The sequence below is a fragment of the Phytophthora sojae genome, assembly GCF_000149755.1.
Source record: "Phytophthora sojae unplaced genomic scaffold PHYSOscaffold_5, whole genome shotgun sequence".
Classification (NCBI taxonomy): Eukaryota; Oomycota; class Peronosporomycetes; order Peronosporales; family Peronosporaceae; genus Phytophthora; species Phytophthora sojae.
In genome coordinates, this window is record NW_009258119.1 from 2267512 (window position 1) to 2286107 (window position 18596).

General features: G+C 43.8%; 1 protein-coding gene across 1 annotated transcript; it reads right to left on the reverse strand.

Moving 5' to 3' along the window:
- Positions 1–2407: 2407 nt before the first annotated feature.
- PHYSODRAFT_508929 (hypothetical protein) lies at positions 2408–2638 on the reverse strand (the record flags this gene model as incomplete). Its single annotated transcript, XM_009530523.1, has 1 exon — positions 2408–2638. A coding segment is annotated over one exon (231 nt), but the record flags the coding sequence as incomplete, so codon positions are not given.
- Positions 2639–18596: the final 15958 nt, after the last annotated feature.

Consider the following 18596-nt stretch of genomic DNA (forward strand, 5'->3'; position numbering starts at 1 on the left):
CAGTAGAGTCCATCCACGAGGTTTGCCGTCGCCACCACTTGCTTGGAGCCCTTGTGCGCAATCTGCATCTTGGTGCTGTCGAACACGACTTGGAACAGACCACTCTTGTTGATCTGTGGCACCGAAAGCAGATTCTTGCTCATGCTTGGGACGTACAGCGCGTTCTTGATCTCGATGTCGCGCTCGTCGCCGTTGGGCAGAACCACTCGTTCCACGATGGTCCCCACACCCATGATGGCCGCCTTGTTGCCGTCGGCCACCGAAAGTTCGCCTTCATTCCGCTCAATCAAATGAGCGAACTTGGCCTTGTCGTTGCAGATGTGGTGCGTTGCGCCGCTGTCGACCGCCCACAACCCGGACACATTCTTGCCCGTCGAAATGCCACACTCCAGTGAGACCGCGAACGCCACTCGATCATAGCCGTAGTCGTAGTTGTAGCTGGCGTCGTCGTTCCTCCACTGGGCATTGTTGGCCCCGCGTCCACGGCCATTGCCATTGCCGCCGCGTCTTGGGCCCCGATTCTCGTCCTTCTGCTTGGTCCAGCACTTGTCAATCGTGTGCCCCAATTTCCCGCAGTACGTACACTGGCGAGACTCTCGGTCGGTGTTGAACGCCTTGGCCGCATTCTCCGTCTTCACCGTCGCCGTCTTCTCGCCTTGTCTCTTGATGTGCTCATTCGTCAGCACCTTCACGACGTCTTGCGATCGTAGTTCAGCGCTGCTCATCTCCAAGTTCAGCACGACGTTCTCGTAGCTCTTGGGGAGGCTGCGCAACAGGCAGATCGCCACGTCCTCATCCTCCATCTTGGCGCCGATGCTGCTGAGCTTGGCGCTGATGTTGAGGACCTCGTTGCAATGATGCAAGACGTTGCCGCCTTCCGACATCTCCATGCTGAAGAGTTGGCGCTTCAGGTAGATGCGTCCAGCCTTCTGCGAACCACCGTACAGCGTCTTCAGGCGCGTCCACGCAACCCACGCTTCCTCGCAGTCGTCGACCACATGGTGGTAGTCCGCGTCCATGTGGAGCAACATCAGTCCGAACGCGATGTTGCTCGACTTGACGTAGTCGTCCTTGGCCCGCGAGTCCGTGAAGCTCGGCGTCGTCTCGCGGTTCACGACATGCCACGTCGACTTGGTCAGGAACACGCCACGCAAGTAGCGGTTCCACGTCGCGTAGTTGTCCCCGTTGAACTTGTCAATGGAGACCTTGGTCGAGGCGTCTTCGGCAGAGGACATGGTGCTTGGGCTCATAACCTGATGGAAGGTATGGATCTTGGACACGAAGCTCGGACGAAGCGGAGGGAGGGACGTCGCAGACGGCGGGACCGGAGCGAAGGCACTTGAGGGGTAGAATGAAGATTCGAAAGTGATTGAATTGTTGGAGCTTACACCCTACTGTTATAGACACGCGACCCTGCGTCCTATCACCTAGTGCATCTAATCAACCATCACTCACCGGTGTTCATCCAATCATCCTACTCGTCTAATCATCGGTGGCGTAAACAACTTACCGTAATCACCATAATCAACGTGGGTTCGGATTGGACCGGTTCGGGTTAACCGGTTAATGGGTACAACTGGTACACAGTACCCAAGACCAGCAACCCTCAATACCGCCCTCATCCCATTGTTCCACTCATTTTTGATTTGGCATGGCCTTCCACGTCGAAGCCTTCCAGCACTTCCTGGAGCTGCGCGAAAAAGCGCAAGCATGGCGGGAGTTTGAGACGCAGCTGAGCACACTTGAGCCCCGTGATGAAGCGTTCGTACGCGAGATGCTGATGCGGCCAGCCGTGTCGCAATGCATCGATCGTGGCTACGAGAGAAGCCTTTACGATGCATACGTCGAAGGCAGAGCAAGAGTTCAAGCAGGCCTTGTGCTGGTCGGTTCGCCCCCTTCAGATCAAGAAGAGCACTAGTTCCAGACGCCGCCAGCAAGCCCGTACAATGCGCAAGATTCATCGACACCGCTTCCAGAAGCGCGTATACCGCTCAGCTACGCGGAACTCTGCGCACTGACGCCACCCGCCTCGCCTGCCATCCACTACCACAATTGGATCCCATCATCGTCCGTGGCGTGGTCGCCAAAATCACCGACGCCTTCGCAGATGGATGAACTGGATCAGGTGATGCAACAAACGCGCGAGAGGGAGAAAAAAGATACACGTACCAGGAAGCGCAAGCGCCACCAGCCATATATTCTGGTGAGGCGCTAAAGATGAGGCCCACGGATCCGCCAAGAACCCGTTCTAGCAAGGATACATTTTGATTGGTTAATGTCAATATATCCAGTCCGATTCTAGCCAGTTGAATTGCATAGTGTCACGTCTCAGGCACGCCAGAGGTGACACGTGTACGTTCATATGGAAGAAACCGCGGCGGTAGCACATTGGCTTTGTAACCACCAACTATGTTGCCCGGAGGGTTGAAGCTATTCTGGGATCTGGATCGTATGCATATCCAATCCCATACTGAGTAGTATCGCGCCAACAAAGTTGCGTAAAATGTTTTGTATTTGGGGAAGGGCCATCGGAACTGAAATCATACTCGTAGCCTTCTGAATACCAGGCATCGATTGTTTTCTTTATGATTTTACATGGGTCGTTTTGGTATCCTTTAAGGAATCCTAAATTCTCACCGTACAGAGGGGTTTCCAGAATGTTTGAAGTCTTTTGTCCTAATCAAAGGTGGCTGCATAGTTCTGTGGAAATGCAGCGATGTGTTTGTTATAATTAAGAGTCTTCGTATTGTGTCGCGTTCGATGCAGATTGATATAATGAGTGGCATTTACTAATTGCACATGATTAAGCTCGCACGTTTGTGGCATTATCGATCTATATTTATACGATCATTATATCTTACAAAAGACGCCTCACTAATCAAAACAACATGAATACGCACTGATCTAAAATTTTCACCAAATGCAATGAAAGATTATATGCATGTACAATGCCAGCCAAATGTTTATTGCAATCCGCAAGAGCTTGTATTATCTCACGATCAATTGCGTCCATATCGCGTATCAATATCCGATGATACTGGCTGCTTGGGGGATACGCCTGAACTTTATCAAGATAACGACGATGCGTATAGAATAACCATGTTAGGCGAGTAAAGGTTTTGTATCTACCTTGTTATTGTTGTCAAGACTGATGTGACGACGCCTCGCCAAGCGACCGTGTGACGCGAACGCGTCATCAGTGAAGTCGGCGTGACCTTCACTGTGTTGTACCGCAATCATTCAGGTGATTACGGGACGGTGATTACGCCAAGATTGTGGGTACAAGATGGGCACCGACGTGGCGTTCTCTGATTGGATAAGGTAACTGTGTATCCAGTAGAGAATCCAGTAGGGTGTATCCAGTAAGAGGTATCCAGTAGCAGGCTTAGAGGTAGCACGCGGTTGCGAACTAAGGACCTGAATCGAATCACTTTGCATTTTGCCAACTACTGCTCAAGTGTTCTTCCTTTTAAAATGTTTTGTATTTGGGGAAGGGCCATCGGAACTGAAATCATACTTGTAGACTTCTGAATACCAGGCATCGATTGTTTTCTTTATGATTTTACATGGGTCGTTTTTGTATCCTTTAAAGAATCCTAAATTCTCACCGTACAGAGGGGTTTCCAGAATGTTTGAAGTCTTTTGTCCTAATCAAAGGTGGCTGCATAGTTCTGTGGAAATGCAGCGATGTGTTTGTTATAATTAAGAGTCTTCGTATTGTGTCGCGTTCGATGCAGATTGATATAATGAGTGGCATTTACTAATTGCACATGATTAAGCTCGCACGTTTGTGGCATTATCGATCTATATTTATACGATCATTATATCTTACAAAAGACGCCTCACTAATCAAAACAACATGAATACGCACTGATCTAAAATTTTCACCAAATGCAATGAAAGATTATATGCATGTACAATGCCAGCCAAATGTTTATTGCAATCCGCAAGAGCTTGTATTATCTCACGATCAATTGCGTCCATATCGCGTATCAATATCCGATGATACTGGCTGCTTGGGGGATACGCCTGAACTTTATCAAGATAACGACGATGCGTATAGAATAACCATGTTAGGCGAGTAAAGGTTTTGTATCTACCTTGTTATTGTTGTCAAGACTGATGTGACGACGCCTCGCCAAGCGACCGTGTGACGCGAACGCGTCATCAGTGAAGTCGGCGTGACCTTCACTGTGTTGTACCGCAATCCTTCAGGTGATTACGGGACGGTGATTACGCCAAGATTGTGGGTACAAGATGGGCACCGACGTGGCGTTCTCTGATTGGATAAGGTAACTGTGTATCCAGTAGAGAATCCAGTAGGGTGTATCCAGTAAGAGGTATCCAGTAGCAGGCTTAGAGGTAGCACGCGGTTGCGAACTAAGGACCTGAATCGAATCACTTTGCATTTTGCCAACTACTGCTCAAGTGTTCTTCCTTTTAAAATGTTTTGTATTTGGGGAAGGGCCATCGGAACTGAAATCATACTTGTAGACTTCTGAATACCAGGCATCGATTGTTTTCTTTATGATTTTACATGGGTCGTTTTGGTATCCTTTAAGGAATCCTAAATTCTCACCGTACAGAGGGGTTTCCAGAATGTTTGAAGTCTTTTGTCCTAATCAAAGGTGGCTGCATAGTTCTGTGGAAATGCAGCGATGTGTTTGTTATAATTAAGAGTCTTCGTATTGTGTCGCGTTCGATGCAGATTGATATAATGAGTGGCATTTACTAATTGCACATGATTAAGCTCGCACGTTTGTGGCATTATCGATCTATATTTATACGATCATTATATCTTACAAAAGACGCCTCACAAATCAAAACAACATGGATACGCACTGATCTAAAATTTTCACCAAATGCAATGAAAGATTATATGCATGTACAATGCCAGCCAAATGTTTATTGCAATCCGCAAGAGCTTGTATTATCTCACGATCAATTGCTTCCATATCGCGTATCAATATCCGATGATACTGGCTGCTTGGGGGATACGCCTGAACTTTATCAAGATAACGACGATGCGTATAGAATAACCATGTTAGGCGAGTAAAGGTTTTGTATCTACCTTGTTATTGTTGTCAAGACTGATGTGACGACGCCTCGCCAAGCGACCGTGTGACGCGAACGCGTCATCAGTGAAGTCGGCGTGACCTTCACTGTGTTGTACCGCAATCATTCAGGTGATTACGGGACGGTGATTACGCCAAGATTGTGGGTACAAGATGGGCACCGACGTGGCGTTCTCTGATTGGATAAGGTAACTGTGTATCCAGTAGAGAATCCAGTAGGGTGTATCCAGTAAGAGGTATCCAGTAGCAGGCTTAGAGGTAGCACGCGGTTGCGAACTAAGGACCTGAATCGAATCACTTTGCATTTTGCCAACTACTGCTCAAGTGTTCTTCCTTTTAAAATGTTTTGTATTTGGGGAAGGGCCATCGGAACTGAAATCATACTTGTAGACTTCTGAATACCAGGCATCGATTGTTTTCTTTATGATTTTACATGGGTCGTTTTTGTATCCTTTAAAGAATCCTAAATTCTCACCGTACAGAGGGGTTTCCAGAATGTTTGAAGTCTTTTGTCCTAATCAAAGGTGGCTGCATAGTTCTGTGGAAATGCAGCGATGTGTTTGTTATAATTAAGAGTCTTCGTATTGTGTCGCGTTCGATGCAGATTGATATAATGAGTGGCATTTACTAATTGCACATGATTAAGCTCGCACGTTTGTGGCATTATCGATCTATATTTATACGATCATTATATCTTACAAAAGACGCCTCACTAATCAAAACAACATGGATACGCACTGATCTAAAATTTTCACCAAATGCAATGAAAGATTATATGCATGTACAATGCCAGCCAAATGTTTATTGCAATCCGCAAGAGCTTGTATTATCTCACGATCAATTGCTTCCATATCGCGTATCAATATCCGATGATACTGGCTGCTTGGGGGATACGCCTGAACTTTATCAAGATAACGACGATGCGTATAGAATAACCATGTTAGGCGAGTAAAGGTTTTGTATCTACCTTGTTATTGTTGTCAAGACTGATGTGACGACGCCTCGCCAAGCGACCGTGTGACGCGAACGCGTCATCAGTGAAGTCGGCGTGACCTTCACTGTGTTGTACCGCAATCATTCAGGTGATTACGGGACGGTGATTACGCCAAGATTGTGGGTACAAGATGGGCACCGACGTGGCGTTCTCTGATTGGATAAGGTAACTGTGTATCCAGTAGAGAATCCAGTAGGGTGTATCCAGTAAGAGGTATCCAGTAGCAGGCTTAGAGGTAGCACGCGGTTGCGAACTAAGGACCTGAATCGAATCACTTTGCATTTTGCCAACTACTGCTCAAGTGTTCTTCCTTTTAAAATGTTTTGTATTTGGGGAAGGGCCATCGGAACTGAAATCATACTTGTAGACTTCTGAATACCAGGCATCGATTGTTTTCTTTATGATTTTACATGGGTCGTTTTGGTATCCTTTAAGGAATCCTAAATTCTCACCGTACAGAGGGGTTTCCAGAATGTTTGAAGTCTTTTGTCCTAATCAAAGGTGGCTGCATAGTTCTGTGGAAATGCAGCGATGTGTTTGTTATAATTAAGAGTCTTCGTATTGTGTCGCGTTCGATGCAGATTGATATAATGAGTGGCATTTACTAATTGCACATGATTAAGCTCGCACGTTTGTGGCATTATCGATCTATATTTATACGATCATTATATCTTACAAAAGACGCCTCACTAATCAAAACAACATGAATACGCACTGATCTAAAATTTTCACCAAATGCAATGAAAGATTATATGCATGTACAATGCCAGCCAAATGTTTATTGCAATCCGCAAGAGCTTGTATTATCTCACGATCAATTGCGTCCATATCGCGTATCAATATCCGATGATACTGGCTGCTTGGGGGATACGCCTGAACTTTATCAAGATAACGACGATGCGTATAGAATAACCATGTTAGGCGAGTAAAGGTTTTGTATCTACCTTGTTATTGTTGTCAAGACTGATGTGACGACGCCTCGCCAAGCGACCGTGTGACGCGAACGCGTCATCAGTGAAGTCGGCGTGACCTTCACTGTGTTGTACCGCAATCATTCAGGTGATTACGGGACGGTGATTACGCCAAGATTGTGGGTACAAGATGGGCACCGACGTGGCGTTCTCTGATTGGATAAGGTAACTGTGTATCCAGTAGAGAATCCAGTAGGGTGTATCCAGTAAGAGGTATCCAGTAGCAGGCTTAGAGGTAGCACGCGGTTGCGAACTAAGGACCTGAATCGAATCACTTTGCATTTTGCCAACTACTGCTCAAGTGTTCTTCCTTTTAAAATGTTTTGTATTTGGGGAAGGGCCATCGGAACTGAAATCATACTTGTAGACTTCTGAATACCAGGCATCGATTGTTTTCTTTATGATTTTACATGGGTCGTTTTTGTATCCTTTAAAGAATCCTAAATTCTCACCGTACAGAGGGGTTTCCAGAATGTTTGAAGTCTTTTGTCCTAATCAAAGGTGGCTGCATAGTTCTGTGGAAATGCAGCGATGTGTTTGTTATAATTAAGAGTCTTCGTATTGTGTCGCGTTCGATGCAGATTGATATAATGAGTGGCATTTACTAATTGCACATGATTAAGCTCGCACGTTTGTGGCATTATCGATCTATATTTATACGATCATTATATCTTACAAAAGACGCCTCACTAATCAAAACAACATGAATACGCACTGATCTAAAATTTTCACCAAATGCAATGAAAGATTATATGCATGTACAATGCCAGCCAAATGTTTATTGCAATCCGCAAGAGCTTGTATTATCTCACGATCAATTGCGTCCATATCGCGTATCAATATCCGATGATACTGGCTGCTTGGGGGATACGCCTGAACTGTATCAAGATAACGACGATGCGTATAGAATAACCATGTTAGGCGAGTAAAGGTTTTGTATCTACCTTGTTATTGTTGTCAAGACTGATGTGACGACGCCTCGCCAAGCGACCGTGTGACGCGAACGCGTCATCAGTGAAGTCGGCGTGACCTTCACTGTGTTGTACCGCAATCCTTCAGGTGATTACGGGACGGTGATTACGCCAAGATTGTGGGTACAAGATGGGCACCGACGTGGCGTTCTCTGATTGGATAAGGTAACTGTGTATCCAGTAGAGAATCCAGTAGGGTGTATCCAGTAAGAGGTATCCAGTAGCAGGCTTAGAGGTAGCACGCGGTTGCGAACTAAGGACCTGAATCGAATCACTTTGCATTTTGCCAACTACTGCTCAAGTGTTCTTCCTTTTAAAATGTTTTGTATTTGGGGAAGGGCCATCGGAACTGAAATCATACTTGTAGACTTCTGAATACCAGGCATCGATTGTTTTCTTTATGATTTTACATGGGTCGTTTTGGTATCCTTTAAAGAATCCTAAATTCTCACCGTACAGAGGGGTTTCCAGAATGTTTGAAGTCTTTTGTCCTAATCAAAGGTGGCTGCATAGTTCTGTGGAAATGCAGCGATGTGTTTGTTATAATTAAGAGTCTTCGTATTGTGTCGCGTTCGATGCAGATTGATATAATGAGTGGCATTTACTAATTGCACATGATTAAGCTCGCACGTTTGTGGCATTATCGATCTATATTTATACGATCATTATATCTTACAAAAGACGCCTCACAAATCAAAACAACATGGATACGCACTGATCTAAAATTTTCACCAAATGCAATGAAAGATTATATGCATGTACAATGCCAGCCAAATGTTTATTGCAATCCGCAAGAGCTTGTATTATCTCACGATCAATTGCTTCCATATCGCGTATCAATATCCGATGATACTGGCTGCTTGGGGGATACGCCTGAACTTTATCAAGATAACGACGATGCGTATAGAATAACCATGTTAGGCGAGTAAAGGTTTTGTATCTACCTTGTTATTGTTGTCAAGACTGATGTGACGACGCCTCGCCAAGCGACCGTGTGACGCGAACGCGTCATCAGTGAAGTCGGCGTGACCTTCACTGTGTTGTACCGCAATCCTTCAGGTGATTACGGGACGGTGATTACGCCAAGATTGTGGGTACAAGATGGGCACCGACGTGGCGTTCTCTGATTGGATAAGGTAACTGTGTATCCAGTAGAGAATCCAGTAGGGTGTATCCAGTAAGAGGTATCCAGTAGCAGGCTTAGAGGTAGCACGCGGTTGCGAACTAAGGACCTGAATCGAATCACTTTGCATTTTGCCAACTACTGCTCAAGTGTTCTTCCTTTTAAAATGTTTTGTATTTGGGGAAGGGCCATCGGAACTGAAATCATACTTGTAGACTTCTGAATACCAGGCATCGATTGTTTTCTTTATGATTTTACATGGGTCGTTTTGGTATCCTTTAAGGAATCCTAAATTCTCACCGTACAGAGGGGTTTCCAGAATGTTTGAAGTCTTTTGTCCTAATCAAAGGTGGCTGCATAGTTCTGTGGAAATGCAGCGATGTGTTTGTTATAATTAAGAGTCTTCGTATTGTGTCGCGTTCGATGCAGATTGATATAATGAGTGGCATTTACTAATTGCACATGATTAAGCTCGCACGTTTGTGGCATTATCGATCTATATTTATACGATCATTATATCTTACAAAAGACGCCTCACTAATCAAAACAACATGAATACGCACTGATCTAAAATTTTCACCAAATGCAATGAAAGATTATATGCATGTACAATGCCAGCCAAATGTTTATTGCAATCCGCAAGAGCTTGTATTATCTCACGATCAATTGCGTCCATATCGCGTATCAATATCCGATGATACTGGCTGCTTGGGGGATACGCCTGAACTTTATCAAGATAACGACGATGCGTATAGAATAACCATGTTAGGCGAGTAAAGGTTTTGTATCTACCTTGTTATTGTTGTCAAGACTGATGTGACGACGCCTCGCCAAGCGACCGTGTGACGCGAACGCGTCATCAGTGAAGTCGGCGTGACCTTCACTGTGTTGTACCGCAATCCTTCAGGTGATTACGGGACGGTGATTACGCCAAGATTGTGGGTACAAGATGGGCACCGACGTGGCGTTCTCTGATTGGATAAGGTAACTGTGTATCCAGTAGAGAATCCAGTAGGGTGTATCCAGTAAGAGGTATCCAGTAGCAGGCTTAGAGGTAGCACGCGGTTGCGAACTAAGGACCTGAATCGAATCACTTTGCATTTTGCCAACTACTGCTCAAGTGTTCTTCCTTTTAAAATGTTTTGTATTTGGGGAAGGGCCATCGGAACTGAAATCATACTTGTAGACTTCTGAATACCAGGCATCGATTGTTTTCTTTATGATTTTACATGGGTCGTTTTTGTATCCTTTAAAGAATCCTAAATTCTCACCGTACAGAGGGGTTTCCAGAATGTTTGAAGTCTTTTGTCCTAATCAAAGGTGGCTGCATAGTTCTGTGGAAATGCAGCGATGTGTTTGTTATAATTAAGAGTCTTCGTATTGTGTCGCGTTCGATGCAGATTGATATAATGAGTGGCATTTACTAATTGCACATGATTAAGCTCGCACGTTTGTGGCATTATCGATCTATATTTATACGATCATTATATCTTACAAAAGACGCCTCACTAATCAAAACAACATGAATACGCACTGATCTAAAATTTTCACCAAATGCAATGAAAGATTATATGCATGTACAATGCCAGCCAAATGTTTATTGCAATCCGCAAGAGCTTGTATTATCTCACGATCAATTGCGTCCATATCGCGTATCAATATCCGATGATACTGGCTGCTTGGGGGATACGCCTGAACTGTATCAAGATAACGACGATGCGTATAGAATAACCATGTTAGGCGAGTAAAGGTTTTGTATCTACCTTGTTATTGTTGTCAAGACTGATGTGACGACGCCTCGCCAAGCGACCGTGTGACGCGAACGCGTCATCAGTGAAGTCGGCGTGACCTTCACTGTGTTGTACCGCAATCCTTCAGGTGATTACGGGACGGTGATTACGCCAAGATTGTGGGTACAAGATGGGCACCGACGTGGCGTTCTCTGATTGGATAAGGTAACTGTGTATCCAGTAGAGAATCCAGTAGGGTGTATCCAGTAAGAGGTATCCAGTAGCAGGCTTAGAGGTAGCACGCGGTTGCGAACTAAGGACCTGAATCGAATCACTTTGCATTTTGCCAACTACTGCTCAAGTGTTCTTCCTTTTAAAATGTTTTGTATTTGGGGAAGGGCCATCGGAACTGAAATCATACTTGTAGACTTCTGAATACCAGGCATCGATTGTTTTCTTTATGATTTTACATGGGTCGTTTTGGTATCCTTTAAGGAATCCTAAATTCTCACCGTACAGAGGGGTTTCCAGAATGTTTGAAGTCTTTTGTCCTAATCAAAGGTGGCTGCATAGTTCTGTGGAAATGCAGCGATGTGTTTGTTATAATTAAGAGTCTTCGTATTGTGTCGCGTTCGATGCAGATTGATATAATGAGTGGCATTTACTAATTGCACATGATTAAGCTCGCACGTTTGTGGCATTATCGATCTATATTTATACGATCATTATATCTTACAAAAGACGCCTCACTAATCAAAACAACATGAATACGCACTGATCTAAAATTTTGACCAAATGCAATGAAAGATTATATGCACGTACAATGCCAGCCAAATGTTTATTGCAATCCGCAAGAGCTTGTATTATCTCACGATCAATTGCGTCCATATCGCGTATCAATATCCGATGATACTGGCTGCTTGGGGGATACGCCTGAACTTTATCAAGATAACGACGATGCGTATAGAATAACCATGTTAGGCGAGTAAAGGTTTTGTATCTACCTTGTTATTGTTGTCAAGACTGATGTGACGACGCCTCGCCAAGCGACCGTGTGACGCGAACGCGTCATCAGTGAAGTCGGCGTGACCTTCACTGTGTTGTACCGCAATCATTCAGGTGATTACGGGACGGTGATTACGCCAAGATTGTGGGTACAAGATGGGCACCGACGTGGCGTTCTCTGATTGGATAAGGTAACTGTGTATCCAGTAGAGAATCCAGTAGGGTGTATCCAGTAAGAGGTATCCAGTAGCAGGCTTAGAGGTAGCACGCGGTTGCGAACTAAGGACCTGAATCGAATCACTTTGCATTTTGCCAACTACTGCTCAAGTGTTCTTCCTTTTAAAATGTTTTGTATTTGGGGAAGGGCCATCGGAACTGAAATCATACTTGTAGACTTCTGAATACCAGGCATCGATTGTTTTCTTTATGATTTTACATGGGTCGTTTTGGTATCCTTTAAAGAATCCTAAATTCTCACCGTACAGAGGGGTTTCCAGAATGTTTGAAGTCTTTTGTCCTAATCAAAGGTGGCTGCATAGTTCTGTGGAAATGCAGCGATGTGTTTGTTATAATTAAGAGTCTTCGTATTGTGTCGCGTTCGATGCAGATTGATATAATGAGTGGCATTTACTAATTGCACATGATTAAGCTCGCACGTTTGTGGCATTATCGATCTATATTTATACGATCATTATATCTTACAAAAGACGCCTCACAAATCAAAACAACATGGATACGCACTGATCTAAAATTTTCACCAAATGCAATGAAAGATTATATGCATGTACAATGCCAGCCAAATGTTTATTGCAATCCGCAAGAGCTTGTATTATCTCACGATCAATTGCGTCCATATCGCGTATCAATATCCGATGATACTGGCTGCTTGGGGGATACGCCTGAACTTTATCAAGATAACGACGATGCGTATAGAATAACCATGTTAGGCGAGTAAAGGTTTTGTATCTACCTTGTTATTGTTGTCAAGACTGATGTGACGACGCCTCGCCAAGCGACCGTGTGACGCGAACGCGTCATCAGTGAAGTCGGCGTGACCTTCACTGTGTTGTACCGCAATCCTTCAGGTGATTACGGGACGGTGATTACGCCAAGATTGTGGGTACAAGATGGGCACCGACGTGGCGTTCTCTGATTGGATAAGGTAACTGTGTATCCAGTAGAGAATCCAGTAGGGTGTATCCAGTAAGAGGTATCCAGTAGCAGGCTTAGAGGTAGCACGCGGTTGCGAACTAAGGACCTGAATCGAATCACTTTGCATTTTGCCAACTACTGCTCAAGTGTTCTTCCTTTTAAAATGTTTTGTATTTGGGGAAGGGCCATCGGAACTGAAATCATACTTGTAGACTTCTGAATACCAGGCATCGATTGTTTTCTTTATGATTTTACATGGGTCGTTTTGGTATCCTTTAAGGAATCCTAAATTCTCACCGTACAGAGGGGTTTCCAGAATGTTTGAAGTCTTTTGTCCTAATCAAAGGTGGCTGCATAGTTCTGTGGAAATGCAGCGATGTGTTTGTTATAATTAAGAGTCTTCGTATTGTGTCGCGTTCGATGCAGATTGATATAATGAGTGGCATTTACTAATTGCACATGATTAAGCTCGCACGTTTGTGGCATTATCGATCTATATTTATACGATCATTATATCTTACAAAAGACGCCTCACTAATCAAAACAACATGAATACGCACTGATCTAAAATTTTCACCAAATGCAATGAAAGATTATATGCATGTACAATGCCAGCCAAATGTTTATTGCAATCCGCAAGAGCTTGTATTATCTCACGATCAATTGCTTCCATATCGCGTATGAATATCCGATGATACTGGCTGCTTGGGGGATACGCCTGAACTTTATCAAGATAACGACGATGCGTATAGAATAACCATGTTAGGCGAGTAAAGGTTTTGTATCTACCTTGTTATTGTTGTCAAGACTGATGTGACGACGCCTCGCCAAGCGACCGTGTGACGCGAACGCGTCATCAGTGAAGTCGGCGTGACCTTCACTGTGTTGTACCGCAATCATTCAGGTGATTACGGGACGGTGATTACGCCAAGATTGTGGGTACAAGATGGGCACCGACGTGGCGTTCTCTGATTGGATAAGGTAACTGTGTATCCAGTAGAGAATCCAGTAGGGTGTATCCAGTAAGAGGTATCCAGTAGCAGGCTTAGAGGTAGCACGCGGTTGCGAACTAAGGACCTGAATCGAATCACTTTGCATTTTGCCAACTACTGCTCAAGTGTTCTTCCTTTTAAAATGTTTTGTATTTGGGGAAGGGCCATCGGAACTGAAATCATACTTGTAGACTTCTGAATACCAGGCATCGATTGTTTTCTTTATGATTTTACATGGGTCGTTTTGGTATCCTTTAAAGAATCCTAAATTCTCACCGTACAGAGGGGTTTCCAGAATGTTTGAAGTCTTTTGTCCTAATCAAAGGTGGCTGCATAGTTCTGTGGAAATGCAGCGATGTGTTTGTTATAATTAAGAGTCTTCGTATTGTGTCGCGTTCGATGCAGATTGATATAATGAGTGGCATTTACTAATTGCACATGATTAAGCTCGCACGTTTGTGGCATTATCGATCTATATTTATACGATCATTATATCTTACAAAAGACGCCTCACTAATCAAAACAACATGAATACGCACTGATCTAAAATTTTCACCAAATGCAATGAAAGATTATATGCATGTACAATGCCAGCCAAATGTTTATTGCAATCCGCAAGAGCTTGTATTATCTCACGATCAATTGCTTCCATATCGCGTATCAATATCCGATGATACTGGCTGCTTGGGGGATACGCCTGAACTTTATCAAGATAACGACGATGCGTATAGAATAACCATGTTAGGCGAGTAAAGGTTTTGTATCTACCTTGTTATTGTTGTCAAGACTGATGTGACGACGCCTCGCCAAGCGACCGTGTGACGCGAACGCGTCATCAGTGAAGTCGGCGTGACCTTCACTGTGTTGTACCGCAATCATTCAGGTGATTACGGGACGGTGATTACGCCAAGATTGTGGGTACAAGATGGGCACCGACGTGGCGTTCTCTGATTGGATAAGGTAACTGTGTATCCAGTAGAGAATCCAGTAGGGTGTATCCAGTAAGAGGTATCCAGTAGCAGGCTTAGAGGTAGCACGCGGTTGCGAACTAAGGACCTGAATCGAATCACTTTGCATTTTGCCAACTACTGCTCAAGTGTTCTTCCTTTTAAAATGTTTTGTATTTGGGGAAGGGCCATCGGAACTGAAATCATACTTGTAGACTTCTGAATACCAGGCATCGATTGTTTTCTTTATGATTTTACATGGGTCGTTTTGGTATCCTTTAAAGAATCCTAAATTCTCACCGTACAGAGGGGTTTCCAGAATGTTTGAAGTCTTTTGTCCTAATCAAAGGTGGCTGCATAGTTCTGTGGAAATGCAGCGATGTGTTTGTTATAATTAAGAGTCTTCGTATTGTGTCGCGTTCGATGCAGATTGATATAATGAGTGGCATTTACTAATTGCACATGATTAAGCTCGCACGTTTGTGGCATTATCGATCTATATTTATACGATCATTATATCTTACAAAAGACGCCTCACTAATCAAAACAACATGAATACGCACTGATCTAAAATTTTCACCAAATGCAATGAAAGATTATATGCATGTACAATGCCAGCCAAATGTTTATTGCAATCCGCAAGAGCTTGTATTATCTCACGATCAATTGCGTCCATATCGCGTATCAATATCCGATGATACTGGCTGCTTGGGGGATACGCCTGAACTTTATCAAGATAACGACGATGCGTATAGAATAACCATGTTAGGCGAGTAAAGGTTTTGTATCTACCTTGTTATTGTTGTCAAGACTGATGTGACGACGCCTCGCCAAGCGACCGTGTGACGCGAACGCGTCATCAGTGAAGTCGGCGTGACCTTCACTGTGTTGTACCGCAATCATTCAGGTGATTACGGGACGGTGATTACGCCAAGATTGTGGGTACAAGATGGGCACCGACGTGGCGTTCTCTGATTGGATAAGGTAACTGTGTATCCAGTAGAGAATCCAGTAGGGTGTATCCAGTAAGAGGTATCCAGTAGCAGGCTTAGAGGTAGCACGCGGTTGCGAACTAAGGACCTGAATCGAATCACTTTGCATTTTGCCAACTACTGCTCAAGTGTTCTTCCTTTTAAAATGTTTTGTATTTGGGGAAGGGCCATCGGAACTGAAATCATACTTGTAGACTTCTGAATACCAGGCATCGATTGTTTTCTTTATGATTTTACATGGGTCGTTTTGGTATCCTTTAAGGAATCCTAAATTCTCACCGTACAGAGGGGTTTCCAGAATGTTTGAAGTCTTTTGTCCTAATCAAAGGTGGCTGCATAGTTCTGTGGAAATGCAGCGATGTGTTTGTTATAATTAAGAGTCTTCGTATTGTGTCGCGTTCGATGCAGATTGATATAATGAGTGGCATTTACTAATTGCACATGATTAAGCTCGCACGTTTGTGGCATTATCGATCTATATTTATACGATCATTATATCTTACAAAAGACGCCTCACTAATCAAAACAACATGAATACGCACTGATCTAAAATTTTCACCAAATGCAATGAAAGATTATATGCATGTACAATGCCAGCCAAATGTTTATTGCAATCCGCAAGAGCTTGTATTATCTCACGATCAATTGCGTCCATATCGCGTATCAATATCCGATGATACTGGCTGCTTGGGGGATACGCCTGAACTTTATCAAGATAACGACGATGCGTATAGAATAACCATGTTAGGCGAGTAAAGGTTTTGTATCTACCTTGTTATTGTTGTCAAGACTGATGTGACGACGCCTCGCCAAGCGACCGTGTGACGCGAACGCGTCATCAGTGAAGTCGGCGTGACCTTCACTGTGTTGTACCGCAATCATTCAGGTGATTACGGGACGGTGATTACGCCAAGATTGTGGGTACAAGATGGGCACCGACGTGGCGTTCTCTGATTGGATAAGGTAACTGTGTATCCAGTAGAGAATCCAGTAGGGTGTATCCAGTAAGAGGTATCCAGTAGCAGGCTTAGAGGTAGCACGCGGTTGCGAACTAAGGACCTGAATCGAATCACTTTGCATTTTGCCAACTACTGCTCAAGTGTTCTTCCTTTTAAAATGTTTTGTATTTGGGGAAGGGCCATCGGAACTGAAATCATACTTGTAGACTTCTGAATACCAGGCATCGATTGTTTTCTTTATGATTTTACATGGGTCGTTTTGGTATCCTTTAAGGAATCCTAAATTCTCACCGTACAGAGGGGTTTCCAGAATGTTTGAAGTCTTTTGTCCTAATCAAAGGTGGCTGCATAGTTCTGTGGAAATGCAGCGATGTGTTTGTTATAATTAAGAGTCTTCGTATTGTGTCGCGTTCGATGCAGATTGATATAATGAGTGGCATTTACTAATTGCACATGATTAAGCTCGCACGTTTGTGGCATTATCGATCTATATTTATACGATCATTATATCTTACAAAAGACGCCTCACTAATCAAAACAACATGAATACGCACTGATCTAAAATTTTCACCAAATGCAATGAAAGATTATATGCATGTACAATGCCAGCCAAATGTTTATTGCAATCCGCAAGAGCTTGTATTATCTCACGATCAATTGCGTCCATATCGCGTATCAATATCCGATGATACTGGCTGCTTGGGGGATACGCCTGAACTTTATCAAGATAACGACGATGCGTATAGAATAACCATGTTAGGCGAGTAAAGGTTTTGTATCTACCTTGTTATTGTTGTCAAGACTGATGTGACGACGCCTCGCCAAGCGACCGTGTGACGCGAACGCGTCATCAGTGAAGTCGGCGTGACCTTCACTGTGTTGTACCGCAATCATTCAGGTGATTACGGGACGGTGATTACGCCAAGATTGTGGGTACAAGATGGGCACCGACGTGGCGTTCTCTGATTGGATAAGGTAACTGTGTATCCAGTAGAGAATCCAGTAGGGTGTATCCAGTAAGAGGTATCCAGTAGCAGGCTTAGAGGTAGCACGCGGTTGCGAACTAAGGACCTGAATCGAATCACTTTGCATTTTGCCAACTACTGCTCAAGTGTTCTTCCTTTTAAAATGTTTTGTATTTGGGGAAGGGCCATCGGAACTGAAATCATACTTGTAGACTTCTGAATACCAGGCATCGATTGTTTTCTTTATGATTTTACATGGGTCGTTTTGGTATCCTTTAAGGAATCCTAAATTCTCACCGTACAGAGGGGTTTCCAGAATGTTTGAAGTCTTTTGTCCTAATCAAAGGTGGCTGCATAGTTCTGTGGAAATGCAGCGATGTGTTTGTTATAATTAAGAGTCTTCGTATTGTGTCGCGTTCGATGCAGATTGATATAATGAGTGGCATTTACTAATTGCACATGATTAAGCTCGCACGTTTGTGGCATTATCGATCTATATTTATACGATCATTATATCTTACAAAAGACGCCTCACTAATCAAAACAACATGAATACGCACTGATCTAAAATTTTCACCAAATGCAATGAAAGATTATATGCATGTACAATGCCAGCCAAATGTTTATTGCAATCCGCAAGAGCTTGTATTATCTCACGATCAATTGCGTCCATATCGCGTATCAATATCCGATGATACTGGCTGCTTGGGGGGATACGCC